General features: G+C 37.0%; 1 protein-coding gene across 1 annotated transcript in view; it reads right to left on the bottom strand.

Annotated features, from left to right (window-relative positions):
* Positions 1 to 620: 620 nt before the first annotated feature.
* The window catches only part of LOC111004471 (laminin subunit alpha-1), a 131,125-nt gene continuing 117,269 nt past the window's right edge, over positions 621 to 14,476 (bottom strand). Inside the window, exons 26-52 of the mRNA XM_045629929.1 lie at positions 14,085 to 14,346; positions 13,376 to 13,547; positions 12,909 to 13,118; positions 12,275 to 12,783; positions 11,625 to 11,861; positions 11,178 to 11,416; positions 10,863 to 11,101; positions 10,623 to 10,745; positions 10,342 to 10,533; positions 9,777 to 9,943; positions 9,534 to 9,683; positions 9,251 to 9,408; positions 8,754 to 8,993; positions 8,467 to 8,641; positions 7,910 to 8,063; positions 7,088 to 7,332; positions 6,448 to 6,655; positions 6,123 to 6,238; positions 5,536 to 5,711; positions 4,773 to 4,893; positions 4,191 to 4,349; positions 3,317 to 3,448; positions 2,733 to 2,879; positions 2,267 to 2,408; positions 1,581 to 1,723; positions 951 to 1,167; positions 621 to 779 (exon numbers count right to left, since the gene is read on the bottom strand). Coding sequence (XP_045485885.1) covers positions 640 to 779; positions 951 to 1,167; positions 1,581 to 1,723; positions 2,267 to 2,408; positions 2,733 to 2,879; positions 3,317 to 3,448; positions 4,191 to 4,349; positions 4,773 to 4,893; positions 5,536 to 5,711; positions 6,123 to 6,238; positions 6,448 to 6,655; positions 7,088 to 7,332; positions 7,910 to 8,063; positions 8,467 to 8,641; positions 8,754 to 8,993; positions 9,251 to 9,408; positions 9,534 to 9,683; positions 9,777 to 9,943; positions 10,342 to 10,533; positions 10,623 to 10,745; positions 10,863 to 11,101; positions 11,178 to 11,416; positions 11,625 to 11,861; positions 12,275 to 12,783; positions 12,909 to 13,118; positions 13,376 to 13,547; positions 14,085 to 14,346 — 5,173 coding nt within the window. The 3' untranslated portion in view covers positions 621 to 639. The remainder of the gene's footprint in view (positions 780 to 950; positions 1,168 to 1,580; positions 1,724 to 2,266; positions 2,409 to 2,732; positions 2,880 to 3,316; positions 3,449 to 4,190; positions 4,350 to 4,772; positions 4,894 to 5,535; positions 5,712 to 6,122; positions 6,239 to 6,447; positions 6,656 to 7,087; positions 7,333 to 7,909; positions 8,064 to 8,466; positions 8,642 to 8,753; positions 8,994 to 9,250; positions 9,409 to 9,533; positions 9,684 to 9,776; positions 9,944 to 10,341; positions 10,534 to 10,622; positions 10,746 to 10,862; positions 11,102 to 11,177; positions 11,417 to 11,624; positions 11,862 to 12,274; positions 12,784 to 12,908; positions 13,119 to 13,375; positions 13,548 to 14,084; positions 14,347 to 14,476) is intronic.

The raw sequence follows: 14,476 nt of genomic DNA, 5'->3' as shown, positions 1-14,476 counted from the left end.
GAAGTAATTCCCTAATAGCACGTATGGGCCCACTGACATACATACTCTGGTGACGGGAACTTAAAGCCGAGTTGGGCCCCTTTTTTGATTATAGTGAGTGTGTATATTTTTATATGTATGTCTGCTTTAATCAAATAAATGGTTTTCTTTATTTTAAAAGGTAACACAAACGATGACCTAACGCCTTTTCTTGTCACAGATAAAGCGATTCGTCGATACGATTCGAGCAAGAACAAGATGTAAAAACATCGTAAAGAGAATAGCTATCGTAAAAGAAAAATATTTTATTATTTGTTGAGTATTTAGAACTGAACGGATGCATTCCTTGAATAGAATGAGTAGTAAACAATACAAATTATATGTATACGTTGGTGGTCCCTTTCTGTGTGAGTCAGTGTAGTGTGTATACTGGTTTAAGTTCTCTACTCATTAAACACACACTTATGTATACGTTCGAGCTGTCAAAACTCAATTACAGTATACGAATACTTAAAGAAACTATTTGTAACGTTTGTGTTAAGGTCTCGTTTGTTTTTCGTCCAGTATCAAAATAGGCAATTAAGGACGATTTATGATATGAAATGTCTTTGACGAACTTCCCTCAGCATCATTGCTTCTGATCAACATCGGTTTTCAGAACTACGAGGTGGGACAAGAGTCGAGTAAAACATGATGCAGTGTCAGCATATCGGGCCATTCCCGCTTGACCCCGCCCACTGAAACCTCGCGAATACAACCCTTAAAGTTTTCCCGATTCTCGGACGCGTCCACAGAGCTCTCTGAAATAATGAAAAATTGGAACGTATGAGATAAAAACCATTAAAATTTTCACACTCAACAAATAAAATACTTTAAAAATATCTTTTAACTAAACACAGGCATATCTTGAGTTGAATATTGTTTTAAATAACCTATTATCAGTTTGAGACTAGCGAAGATCATGTACTTACCGGGTAACCCTCCTATATAGAGCGGGGATGTCGTAGGAGTGTCGACGTTAAAGAGCGTAGGCGTAGACGCCCTCTCCTCTCCAGCGCCATCTAGTGACAAGGAAAGCGCCTGCGCAGAGATGCGTGCGACCACGGAATGCCACGCGCCGTCGCAGGTCACACCGCTGTTGCCCGACCCGTGCCATTCGGCGCGAGCGCCGCCGCCACTTAATACCACCTATTAAATCATTAATCAAATATTAAGCTCTACTCAATCGTGATTCTTGTTTTTTTTTTAAATCATTGATTTTTTTTAAATCTACCATTACAATATTATTTCAACTTGAGATAATCTTGTTTTAGTTTAGTAATTGAACAATTCTATGTTTATTATCAATTTTACGCAAGATCGCTTGTCTAATCGTTAGATAAACCGGCCTTAAGTTATCATAATTTAAGTTAGTTGTTAATGCACCACAGTAAGAATATAATATGAAGAAAGCCAATTAAATATAAACGCGAATTGATTAAGTTAACTCGATATTTCTAATCATAATTTATCAAAGAATCGTCAGCGAGAAAGTCAAAGCACCATTGCTTTTTTCATTTCCAAGTAAAAAAACAGAACTATTAAATGAACAAAATAAATACCATTCCGTTTTTAATTTCCAACGTGGCTCCACTTCCAGAGATGATAACTCCGTTGGCAGCGAATGACCGGAACTGGAGCCTAACCTCTATTACTTCTGTTTCGTCTGTCCACCATTTGTTTGACCACACGGCGTAGGCGTCCCCTGAGAAGCATTTACGTGTATTATATGATTTAAATTGTGCTCAATATTTCAAGAGTACCTATATAGAATATTCTAAACTATTAGGTTTAAGTATGAAATTGACGTTTTGTATGGGAGGAACAATTTAAAAATATATATACTTAATCAAAGTAAAAACTATTGCTATCTATGCACTTTTGCCACTCAAAAGATAGTTGATGCCTTTACTAAAAAAACATTCAGACGGAAATCAATAAAATCTTTATATATATTGCTGTGTGCGATATATAAAACTTGCAATTAAACTTAAGTGTCTCGCAAGTGTTCAATGTTATAGATACAATTGGGCATTCGTTTTCGATGTCGATTCGATTTCTTTATATTTAATACTAAAAATGCTATACAAACACTAAATGAAATTCTATTCTTTATATTTCTATTTCTTAAGAGAGAGCCTGCTGTCTGTCTGTACTCTAATCTATCAATCTATATTGAGGTGTAACTCCGACGATTTAAGTTGGCTCCACGCTTAAAAGTATCGATCGTAATTGAGCATTAAAATACCTGCAAAATAGGCTCCCCGTTCAACACTAGGGAAGCACTGTCCGACTGCGGCGTGCGAACGCGCATCTCGCACCAGATCTTCAGCGCGACCACACACAGACACGCGACGGATACAACCGCGGAAATTGCCCTCACGTAGCACCTATAAAATTTTACCAGGCCTGAATAAGCGATTTTAATCACCAAATACCCGATACTCCGTTGAAGTGCAGATCATAATTAATCCTTTTCTTTGTTTTCGGTTATTAATAACAAAACAGATATTAAATATAATAACATTTTAAGAGACACTGTTCAACGAAGACCTTAGAAATTTATACAAAACACCTGATTTGTAAGGATACAGACAGGAGTCTATAACGGTTTTCGCTTCAAAGGTCATTAATACAGTAGTACAGTATGGCTGATTAGTACTAATAAAAAACAATTGACATAAGATATAAATAATAAAAAATGTTAAACATACCGAATTAGGTATATTAGGAAGCGAATGCCCTACAGGGAGGCCTCCCACGTATATCCGGTTGGCGCGAGAATGCGCCGGCGCACGGGATGTGGCAGCCGCGCCGCCACTTGATAGTACTAGTCGGTTGCGAGATATACGTACAGTCACCTAGAAAAATATTTCCTTAGAACACAAACACACACACACACGTACAACTGTAGAAAATTGCATTTATCATATACAATCTATAATAAAACACATTTCTTTTTTTTTATGAAATAGGAGGCTCATCTACGTTAAGTGATACTTATGGACACAAAAAAATCCGGAAGGCTCGCAGGCGCGATCAAGAATTGGTACGCTCTTTTCTTGTCCTATACTTTACTGCTAGTTTTACATATAATTCGTTTTTCTAAAGTGTTGTTGTAAGGGCGTTTAATAGAAAACGTAAAAAAAATGACGCTTTACAGTGCAGATTTTGTTTGTGTTACGTATATTCCTTGATTTCGCATAATCAAATTAATAAGGAATTCAGCGTGGTCAACGAATTCTGTCTTCGAAACTAGACGAAAACACTTTTTTTGAAATAAATATATGTGACTCACAGATCTCCATGTGCCATCAGCGAGAGTTGTAGCCAGAGAGATTTCTTTTCTTTTCCTTCCTCGAACTATCAGACGCATTTTACCCTCATGCATCAAAAGAGCCGTATAGTGCTTTGCTTTTTGTTTTGATCCCTGGAAATATATTTTTTATTATGTGTTCGGTTTGATGTCCGAGGTCCATTATGATAGTACATTGTTTCTGTTTCCGCTTAATTCGCTAGTATTAATGTTAAAAGGAAAACGCCTCGCAACCGCGTTTGAAAGTGAAACTAACTTTTTACCACGCTAAAGCAACGCTACAGTCAAACAATTTTTTTTATAAAATGTAAACAGCAATTAGTTAATTAGATATATATATATATATATATATATATACATTTTAAAGCGAGAGAAGAATTTAATTTCTATATATATATATATATATATATCTATATAGAAATTAAATTAAAAGTTAATAGTACATACACAAAATACAAAATAATTACACCAACGATTTTCAAGGAGATAAAAAGCAGCAGAGGAGCACGAAAACATTGCATGCTTGCAACATTGCAATTATTAAAGCTTTCACGTGAAAGAATCATGAAATAGATATTCGACTTAGGATTCACAAGCGGGGCGTAATCGCCGAGTACGGGGTTATGGATTCTTGGAAAGGTATTTTTATTTAAACTTTAATACATTATTAACCTTATGTATTTGGAACATATAAAAATAAGTTTCATATACGGCAAGACAATAAGACAAGCATTGTTATTTTATTGAAAACATTACTCAATATTACGGCGGAATTCATGAAAATTGAATTTAACAAATTTAACACTATATATAGGTACATATAAATTTGGTTCATAATATAACAAGTTTAACTTACGGGTATCAAGAACAAGATGCCTTCAGTAGCAAATGTCCGTATTTGAAGTGTGATGGAGAATTCAGCCTTTGCCCCTTGCCGCGGAAGCTTAAGCGACGCATAGCTGCCGACTGAGTCTCCAAATTTCACTGCACCTGCCTCCACCGTGTATGATCCCATCTGAAGAACATTTTATATAAGTAAAAATTATTTATATAAACGCGAATTTTCTAAATTAAGTTGGACAAAGTGTTATACATATAATATAGCCTTTGTTAAGACGGAACTTAGTTATAAAAAAAAACTTGGCGATTAAAAAGAGTGGCGGAGAGTTTAATGCCAGTTCTTCCGTTCTATACCCTTGATATGAGAACTGGCAGTAAATGTAAAAATGGAAGCATTCAATGTATATTTCTTTTTTGACGTTCATTGTATTACCTACGTGAATAAATGATTTTTGATTTGATTTGTTAAATAGTCTCAGCTTAAACCAATAGTATGTTTATAGATAAGAATTTTTTTAGTTAGGAGAATATGATTGGATTATTTTTATTGAAAATTAATATTACCCAAATTTCGCACTTTTTCATAAGTATGCCGTACCTTAGTACACAAAGTAGAAGAGTCTGCCTGCGGTTCAGCGGGTGGGTCAATACGAGCGTCAGTGTCTGCCCGACCTACTCTTACTTCACCCCAACTCACACCGTCTTCTAGTCCCAGTAACCTGAAGAGTATAGAAAATATTTATACAAATTTACTGAAATATATAAGAGTGTATTGACGGTAATACAACGATATTGTACCGTTGAACGATTTGTACGCTTACAGTACATTCTTATGAAGTATAGGACAGTACGAAGATTTCAATCATATAATTTAGTATTGGAATATTAAATTATATATGATTTTTAATGATATTTACAATTAAATAAAAAAATAAAAATATAATTGTAGTTAATTCTAATATACCTAAAAACTAAACTTAAAATTTAATAATGAAAGTTATTAAAATGAGTCCCTTTAGGCAGGGTTCCGCAGATACTGGCAAAATATAATTAAATTATATTGTTTCCATTTTATATTCAGTTTTCCATACAAAATTGGTATTTTTAAGTGGAAGGATTGCTCTCCACGTACAGCGAGTACTATTCCTTCAACCTAAAGGGTTGGATCCTGGACAAGCCAAACAGTATGACGCGAAACCGCGGAATAAACTTAGCGCGTTTCAGCGAAATACGTCATCGTAGTGATTCGTAGGCACGGATCGTACGTGTAGCTTTAGCGTAATTATATAATAATTTTGGATTTTGTTTCAATTTTATTATTTATTTAAATGATTGCCTAAAAATATAAATCTTTAACTTACGTAGAGTCCACAATGAAATCCGTGATGGTACCAACAAAAAAGTTGGCCGGTAACAGTACACTAGATCGTTGCGAAGGCGGAGCACCACCCAAGAATAATCCCCGAGGACGAGGGGCGAAACCTCCGCCGGCTAGGGCTCCATTACCCACTGCCTTCTCGTCTATCCACACTTCCAGCTATAATGGAACTCAGTATTAATATCGTCTTAGAATCTTAGAATAATAATATTGACTTGGATATCAATATATTTCTAATCTATGTAGGTCATAACTGGTTGCATAGAAGAAGATAATTTTAGTATTTTTTTCTTATATTTATATATAAGTTTTATCAAATATAGGAATGATAAACCACCTCTTTCAGGTTTTGGTGTAGTGAGTTAATAATGTGATTAAAGATCTATTGTCATAACTTCCTTCTTCAATTTTCTTTTCAATCGGTTAAAAATATATGTTTTATCTAGCAGATAATATTTTATCTATCAAATAATATTTTATCTATCTGAATCTAATCAACTTTACTATACGTATACGTATACGTACACTCTTAAGCAACGTTCACTCTCATACAAAGGTACTAAACTGTACCTGTTTATGTGCTCGTATCAGTCTGATGCTATGCAATCGTCCGTCATCCAGCTTCGTTTCATTGATGCGCAGGCGCAGCTCTCCTTTGCCCGCCGCTGCTATCACCTCTAGTTCACCTGCAACACATTGTTTGTAAAAATATTTTCACTGACAACTCAACCTTAGTTCTTAAAATGAAGTAATAAAAAAAACATTTTTGTATTTTCTTTAAAGTATTTTACAGATCTTATAAAAAATATAAAAACTTACACAAAAAATATTTGGCTAAAGTATTTGTATATACTTCAAATTTAATTAGTTTTTAAAATGAAAAATAAAAAAGTACCTTTAACAAGAGCCATCACCAGATAGTGTCCATCGTCACCATCGTCTTCATCGTCAACTTCGTTAGAACCAGCAGCAGGTGCACGGTACACCAGGAGACCTGACGGTGAGCGGCTTCTGAAAGATACTCCAAGGGAGGACTTTCTTCTGACAGCCGGCGACGGCATTTCTATGTAACCTTCACCTTCGAAGATGGCAGATCGATGGCTCTAATAAAAATAATAAGAAATTTAGATGACATAATGATTACATCAAAGTGCGATTAAGAAGCTCCAAAAATAGTAACAAAAAAAAATAGTAACTGTGGTGGTTTGAAGTTAGGAGTGGTTTGAAGGAACGGAGCTATTTTCATATAATATGTTCACTCACACGCGTACACATCAAACGCATTCAAATTTAATATTTGGTTATATTTTACTACATATTTGCTCAACAGTTCGGTCAACCACAACACAGAAATTTCCTTTATTTCCTCTCTGTAAAATATCGCAACAACAGACTGATTTTATTATTATTCTTTATAGGTTTAAAGTCTGTTTCTATTGCTTGCGTGAGTTTCTTGTTTTCTAGTCAATGGATAAATAAATATAAAGTTAGTGTCAGTGTCTAAACAGCTAAATTAATGTATTTTTTTTGCATACCTTAGGCGAACATCCGGGTTCCACTCCATGTCTTGTGGGCGTGTCTAACAAGTCGTAACCTTCTCTGTCAACTGTCAACGCTCCAATGCAGCCCATCAGGGGTGGTGGTCTCTCCCCTGGATGGTCACCAGGGGGCGTTCCTCCGAGCCAGTAAACGGCCTGCTGCAGATCAGGCAGAAGAGCAGCACTTTGTACTGGGGGGGAAGGCGAGCCCAAAGTCTCTTCGCCGTTTACGCGCAGGCTGCCTGGGGAGCAACGCGCTTACATACACATTCTTCAAAGGCTTTACATTGATAGTATTAACAAACATTCAATTTCATTCAGTAACAAATGTAAAACAATCTGTAAAAAGAAATGCAAGGTGGATTCTTGGGTATACTCTAAAATTGCATACCAAATGTCAAGGGATTTATTTCTTCCATAGTGCAAAAGTTAAAAAAAGAAACTTGAGAGGTGTCAAGGGACACCCAGATGGAACGAAGGCTTATTAATAAGGCTAAGGAATAAATGACTTGTGGTAATTGAAGTAGGAAACATATTATGTTAGTATTATATTTTGTTTTTTTATTTCTTATCCCTAGGAAAAGCAAAAAAAGACTACATTACGAGGTGTTTCCAGGCGGTCACCCATCCAAGTACTGACCTCGCCCGACGTTGCTTAACTTCGGTGATCGGTCGAGAACCGGTGAATTACAACAACTATAGCAAAAAGTGTCGTGACAACTTTTCGTAAGAATTTTTTCCGTCTAGCCTCTTTTCACAACGCGCGATAACGAACTTCGTTCCAAAAGTGACTCATGCAAACGAGGCGTAACACAGTACCTCTTTCCAGACCATTGAAGACTCTCGTGGCCTGCACGTGAGCGCCCGAGCCATCGCAGTGGGAGCTGCTGGAAGATATCTCCAGCAGCGAACCTTCGTACTGCACTGCGAACACAACGCGACATGATCGCAGCCATACGCTCACTGACCGATTCTGAAATATATAACAACAAATTATTCAAGACTTATTGACTATTTTAAATAAAAGCAATATCTTTAATTTTGTTCATCAAGAAACTATAAAAAGCACTCATAACGTCGAATTTCTTTATAGTATAGAGGGCAAAGGGGCAAGGTGCCCATGGATAATAATAACAGGAGGATTGCTCTTGCAATCCTAACTAGTATCGTAAGTGCGTTGTCTTCTGGTCTTTTAGTTAGTACCTACCCTCTTATTTTGACAGGTAAAGTACTGAACTTTAACTAATTTAAGGCTATAATATCTTAGATTTGCAGGAGACACAGGCCTACCCACGTTCACTTACTCGATTTTAGTTTCTTATATTAGTATACATTATTTACACATATAATAATACAATAGTCATAAAAATACTAACATTAACAGTATCGAGGGCCAAAAATAGAAGAGCGTTATGGTCCTTAGTGCGAAAAGTGAAGGCGATGGTGAAGCGTCGACGATCGGCAGGTCGAAGTCCGGACCTCCGTACTTCTGCATACCCTGATCCACTGAACTGGACCCAACCGCTTGAGCCACGAGATTGGCTAATACGTCTGAAAATAATAAAAAAACTTCTAATTCGAGTATTTTCCTTTATTAAAAAAATACGTCATCATACGTTCATTAGTTGTAAAAAAATAACACACATAGAAAAAATTTACTTACCTATGTGTACAGCCAATACAGTTAGCATTTGGGGGTTGTTTATTAAACGCCCACAGTCCTATCGCACCACTATCATCTTTCAGAGCGTGCACACATCCCGGTAAAGGTGCAACTGTCTCTCCGAGCCACACTAGAGAAGTCCGCAGAAGCCCTGAACTTGCAACACTGGATGTACTGTTACTGGATGTGACGGCAGCGCTGCCTGACCGTTCGACGCGTAGACGAACCGTACTCCATACCCTGGAAGTTAACTTAATGCTTACAATGATCGATAAGTACGTTCCCTTATTATCGAAGAATATTTTGTAATTAATAAATATATATTTTTATTTCGTTTTTATTATATTTGTATTTAAATATATATTTTTATTTTGTAATTAATAAATATATATTCTTTGGATTTAAAGTGCCTGAAAGGAATCATGTGCAATGAGTAACATTATCAGTTTACTTATCATTAAAGTTAACAAGATATTAATAATTATAAAGATATTCACCTTTCAATATCAACATTATACGCGGTGTGATCAGCATCGTCGAGGGTGGACTGCAATGGCTCTGGGTGTACAATGAGACCTTCGTCCCCACCCACATTCCAACTCAGACGTAATCTGTTGTTTACCACAGATAAACGCATATATCGCTCCGAGGCTTCCTGGAAATATGCATCTTGACATTGAGAGTGTTTCTTAAAAAAAATTCTCATACAAAAACACACATGACAGTAACAATGGATGCTACCAACACAATTTATATACTTAGCAAATCTGAAGATCTTACCTGGTCCTTTAAGAAAATCAAAGTCCCATCCTTAACCTCGCCGTCGAAGCTAACCGCGAGAGAAAGTCTGGTGACACTGGGTGCATTCCACATACTATATGCGCGAGCGCAACCCACGCCCGCAAGAGGTGAACGAACTGACACAGTGATCTGTCAAATAAAGATTAAATATTTAAATGTACATACATTTGCGAGTCTTATTTTATTGTAATATTCTTTTACATATAAACAAAAGGTACTCACAGTGCCTGCGGCATGTCTGGCCCGCTCGACGCGTTCCCGAAGCGAACGTAGCGCTGGTTCAAGCGACGCGGCCGCTGTGGAGTGCTCTCTAGCTCGAGCAGCTGCCGCCGCCGCTAACGCCTCAGATACTTCCGCACCTCGAAGCGTATTTCCACGGATTTGAGATACTGTTGAGAAATATTAAGTTATATGAATGAAAGAGGAAACAATTCGTAGTATTACTTTTATATGTTTAGGGCTACGCTTCACAAATTATCAGCATATAACGCAAAACGCTCGTATATAATAATTTACAATATTAAGGGCCTGTTTCACAATGTATGGATAAAGTGCCAAATAGCTTTGCAACACATAAATTATTCGAAAGATAAAAGTTCCAAATAAGATACAACTTCGAATTTCATGACGTATAGCGCTATCTGTCAGTCGTGAAACGCAAAAATACTATTTATCCTACCAAAAAGTAAAAAATAGCTTATTTGGAACTTATCCGGACATTGTGAAACAGGCCCTAAATATACATTGGGAATATAAAGTTATCCTACATTATTCGAGTTTTATTTACCATGTTCCTCTGCCGCACCAAGCGCTGTATCTCCCAGCCGCTGCAGCGCTGCAAGTTTTCTGCGCAAGTTGTATCTCACACGCCGTCTAATCTCAGCTGCTTCGTCGTACAGGGCCCTGGAGACAGCGAACACTCGTTCAGCTTGTTCTCCAGCGCTTTTAAGCGAGATCAGTGCGCCATTGTCAGTGCCGTCTGTATGAAGTCGTAAAATTGAAATCTGTCAAGAACTGAAGTGACACTTGCTTTTTGTTGCAATAAATAGCGCGAACTAAACCACATACCGAGTCCTGAAGAAGCTGTAGAAGCCCCGGCAGCCAGGGACCGTTCCATCCAGCCTAACGCACGTAATCCAACACTGATGGAGTCTATACTGCGGGCTGCACTCTCCACACCATGATCGAGTTCTGCAATGTTTTGCTTTATTTGAAAACTACCGTCGATAAATGTTTAAATTTAAACAAAATTTCAAAGCATGAAAGCGAAGTAGATATTTTTAGGCAATTGAAAAAATCAAAATGTACCATCGGCTCTGGCCAAAATAGCTGTTCCACGATTCTTAAGTTCCTCTGAAGCCGCCCAATGCCCATTAGCGGTCTTGATCAAGGGCTCTTGTCCTCTGGCAAGGTGAATTGCTTCTGCCGTAGCAGCGGTGGCATTATCAGCAGCAGCACCGGCGTCTTTGACTGCGCTGCTCACTGCTGACCAGGCACCTGCGGCTTGTACGCCTAACGACGCGGCGGCGCGGGTACCAGCAAACAAACTGAATTGGGACATATTTTATTCTGTTGATACTGTTTGCATCTGCCCGTGTGCACTGTGTTTGTTGTAATACTTACTTTTTATACTCCTCAGCCTTTTCACTCAGCTTCGCGGCATGTCTTACTACTTCATCCAGATATCTTTTTCTGTAAACCGGAGTGAGGTTATACAAAATGCCCTCCTTTTCTTCAGCAGCGGATTTTAGACTTTGCAACTCGTCAACCATTTGCGGAAGACGGTTAATATATTTTTTACTCTGCGTAATGGCTTCTTTGGCTTCCTCAGTGAGATTTTTCATAGGTTGTTTTGCGATTTCCTATGGGATAACAGATTTTTATATACGATTTCTAGACAAGGACCTTTGTTTATTCATTATTATCATAATAGTCTAGCAGTATTACCTGTAATATTTCATTTCTTTCACCAATTTTAGAAAAAGTATTTGTTTAACATTTAAATCTATTTTAATATAAAATTAGGTCATAGACGATGACTTAATGATGTAATTAATACAAATTATTTACCTCAAGCATGATTCGACATTGCAGACCCATATTCCTTAACCTCACAAGACTAGGAGCGACTCTTTTTCTTAAATCAGTAACCACATCTCCCGAATTCCAGACGACTTGAGATAGTTTTACAATGTCATCCATTTTGTTTTCCCATTGATCAAGAGCTGCCTGCATTTTGTGCACACGACGATATACGTCTTCTATTCTATATGAGTACTCGTGAACTGAAGTTGACTGCAGATTTGCCTGTGATATTACGAACAATTAAAGAACAATTTGAAACTTCGAAATACGACACAATCCGGATGGAAAGATCGAATCGTCTAAATTTCGAAAACTTTTAATATACTTTTAAATATTGATGTCTTCTATAATACACGTACATCACTCTATTGTCAATGGTTTTGTCTTCTTCATACCTTGGATTTAGATAGTGGATCAATATTTTCATATGTTCATCAGGGATGTTATAAGAGGTTCTACTGATGAAATAATTTGTCAAATCTATCCTCTAACTTACAGCTAATGATACAATGCAATCAAACAAACAATTAAAAATCATTTCCAATGCATCTCATGCATAATAATAGATAAGATCTCTAAAAAAAGAGGACACAAAGTAACCGTTTTATAATTTCTGGTTATAACTATTTACTTACAGAATCAGACACGTCAGTTGCTCCAGCCAAATAATCCACCAGTTGGATTTCCTTAATAGCCTTCAAAAGCCGCCTCGCTTCCTTCAAAGCTCGATGCGCGCTCAAATGTTTCTCTCCACGAGCGAAATCATCCAAAGTTGCGACTTGTTCCCCCAGCAATCTCCTTTGTTTCAATACTTCCTCCAATCCACTCATACCCTCTAAACTCAGATATTGAGCTTCTTTTGCTCGTCTAGCTGCTTCTGTTTTTAAATAATGCGCTGAGGTGAAGAGCCTATGCTCCGTTTCTTCCAAATCGTTCATAGTACTTGAAATTATACGGGATTTCTCAATGTCAGTTTTTAAATGGCGCAGTTGATTATGTAAATAGGATGTACGCTGTTGAAATTCTCGAAGAGCAGGGAATGGTTGTGGTATTTTAGTCAGTTCTGTTATGTCAGCCCGTTTGTGAAGGCCTGAAGTCATTGCTTCGACGGTGTCAAGGAGTGTTTGTGTGCAGTTATTGCACGCTGCAATAGAAGAAATGAATTTGGAAAATGTTAAATGTACGTTCTGATCGTTACTTTTACAACTAAATTTGAGGTGGCTAAACTTCACATTATTTATTTATTATAAAGTTTCAGGGATCACTTACGTCTACATCCTCCTTCATCCAAATAATGCCGAGTCAGGTCGCACCTGTCACACTTATCTCCCACTACATGAGTGCGACAGTGACAGCGCGCGTGTGCGTCGCATGTTTGTGTGAGTGCACCACGAGTATCACAAGTGCAAGGCTCGCAATCCCCGAGTGCGTTTCGGACCCAGCCCGCTGCGCACGATTCACATGCGATACCGGTGTAGCCTGTAATTTGTAATCACACTATTGAAAAGTTCTTCGCCGTTGGCTCGATTGTAGTATGATGTTTTACTGCCTCTTTCGATAAAAGGACTAGATCATTCGGCGTCATAATGGTGTGGACAACTTCAATTGTTGGAAAAAAAGGATTGATCATTTCCTATGGGCGATAAAAACCTCTTCCAATACTCTGTCAGAACTTCGTTAATAATAATTTATACAGGATATATATGTATATATTAAAATATATTCGTATATTATACCTGGCCTACAATAGCAATGTAGTCTGTTATGCCCTGGGGAACAAGATATCGCTCTGTTCCTATTAGGTGCTGGGCAGGGGCATGGTTGACATCCTCCAGGTCCATCAGGAATACCGAAGTACCCATCAGCACAATTTTCACAATGTCTTCCGGATGTGTTGTCCGTACAATTCTAAAATATATTAGTAATTAGTTAGGTTTTATATTAAATGAAGCCAGTTTAATTAGAACAAAGTTTGATAATAAATATCTCTAAGATTTTATTTAAGTTCAAATTTATAGTTTGTGTAAGTTGTGTTGATATTGTTATTAGTCTTGTGTCGGAAATAATATAAAAAAAGTTAATAGCGGTTAAGATAAATTTGTGTGATCTGAAATTAAATAATCAAATTCAATGTATATTTGTCCGCAAAGTATTATTTTTGCATTCATACAAAAACACTTTACAGGAATACAATAATATAATTATATATTTATAATTAATAATAGATTGCGTTTTTATTATTCATCATTCGGGTTACAGAGATTTTGTTCAGTAGCGATGAGGGTGCTATGATGATATGATGTGCAATAAATAAATATCAATAATATAATAATTATCTTATTTAGGAAATCACAAAAAACTGTCTTCAGAAAAGACAGACTAGCTAATTGTTTGTTTTAATATTTATGTTTGTTTTATTGTTTTAAGTTTAGAATAAAGTCTTACCATACAGGCCCCTGTGGTGGGATGACATATTTTCGCTCGATGATTACAATCACAAGGTTTTGGAGTATTCTCCAAATGTATTAATATCGTTCCTGCAGTCTGTCTCAGTCGCGGAGGGGTGGGTGGTAACCAAAAGCCAGCAGCGGGTTTATGACACGATCCAGAACTAAATCCCGTGCCGCACTCACACATTTCCACACCAGGAGCTGGAGCACCTCGAGATAAGCCGGCTACTGCTGTTTCTAGGGATACATTCAGTAACCTGGAAAGTGTTTGTTTTTATTTTTATTTGACTTATTTTATCGTCTACGTTTAGTTGGATTTCGAATTGGTTCGATTTCTGGAGGAAATATATATTTTTTTGGATTACATAAGGTTGATTCTTGACTTTT

Source organism: Pieris rapae, chromosome 10 (genome assembly GCF_905147795.1).
Source record: "Pieris rapae chromosome 10, ilPieRapa1.1, whole genome shotgun sequence".
Taxonomy (NCBI): domain Eukaryota; kingdom Metazoa; phylum Arthropoda; class Insecta; order Lepidoptera; family Pieridae; genus Pieris; species Pieris rapae.
Note: the sequence above shows the minus strand (reverse complement) of the source record. Positions and strands in the feature narration are given on the sequence as shown.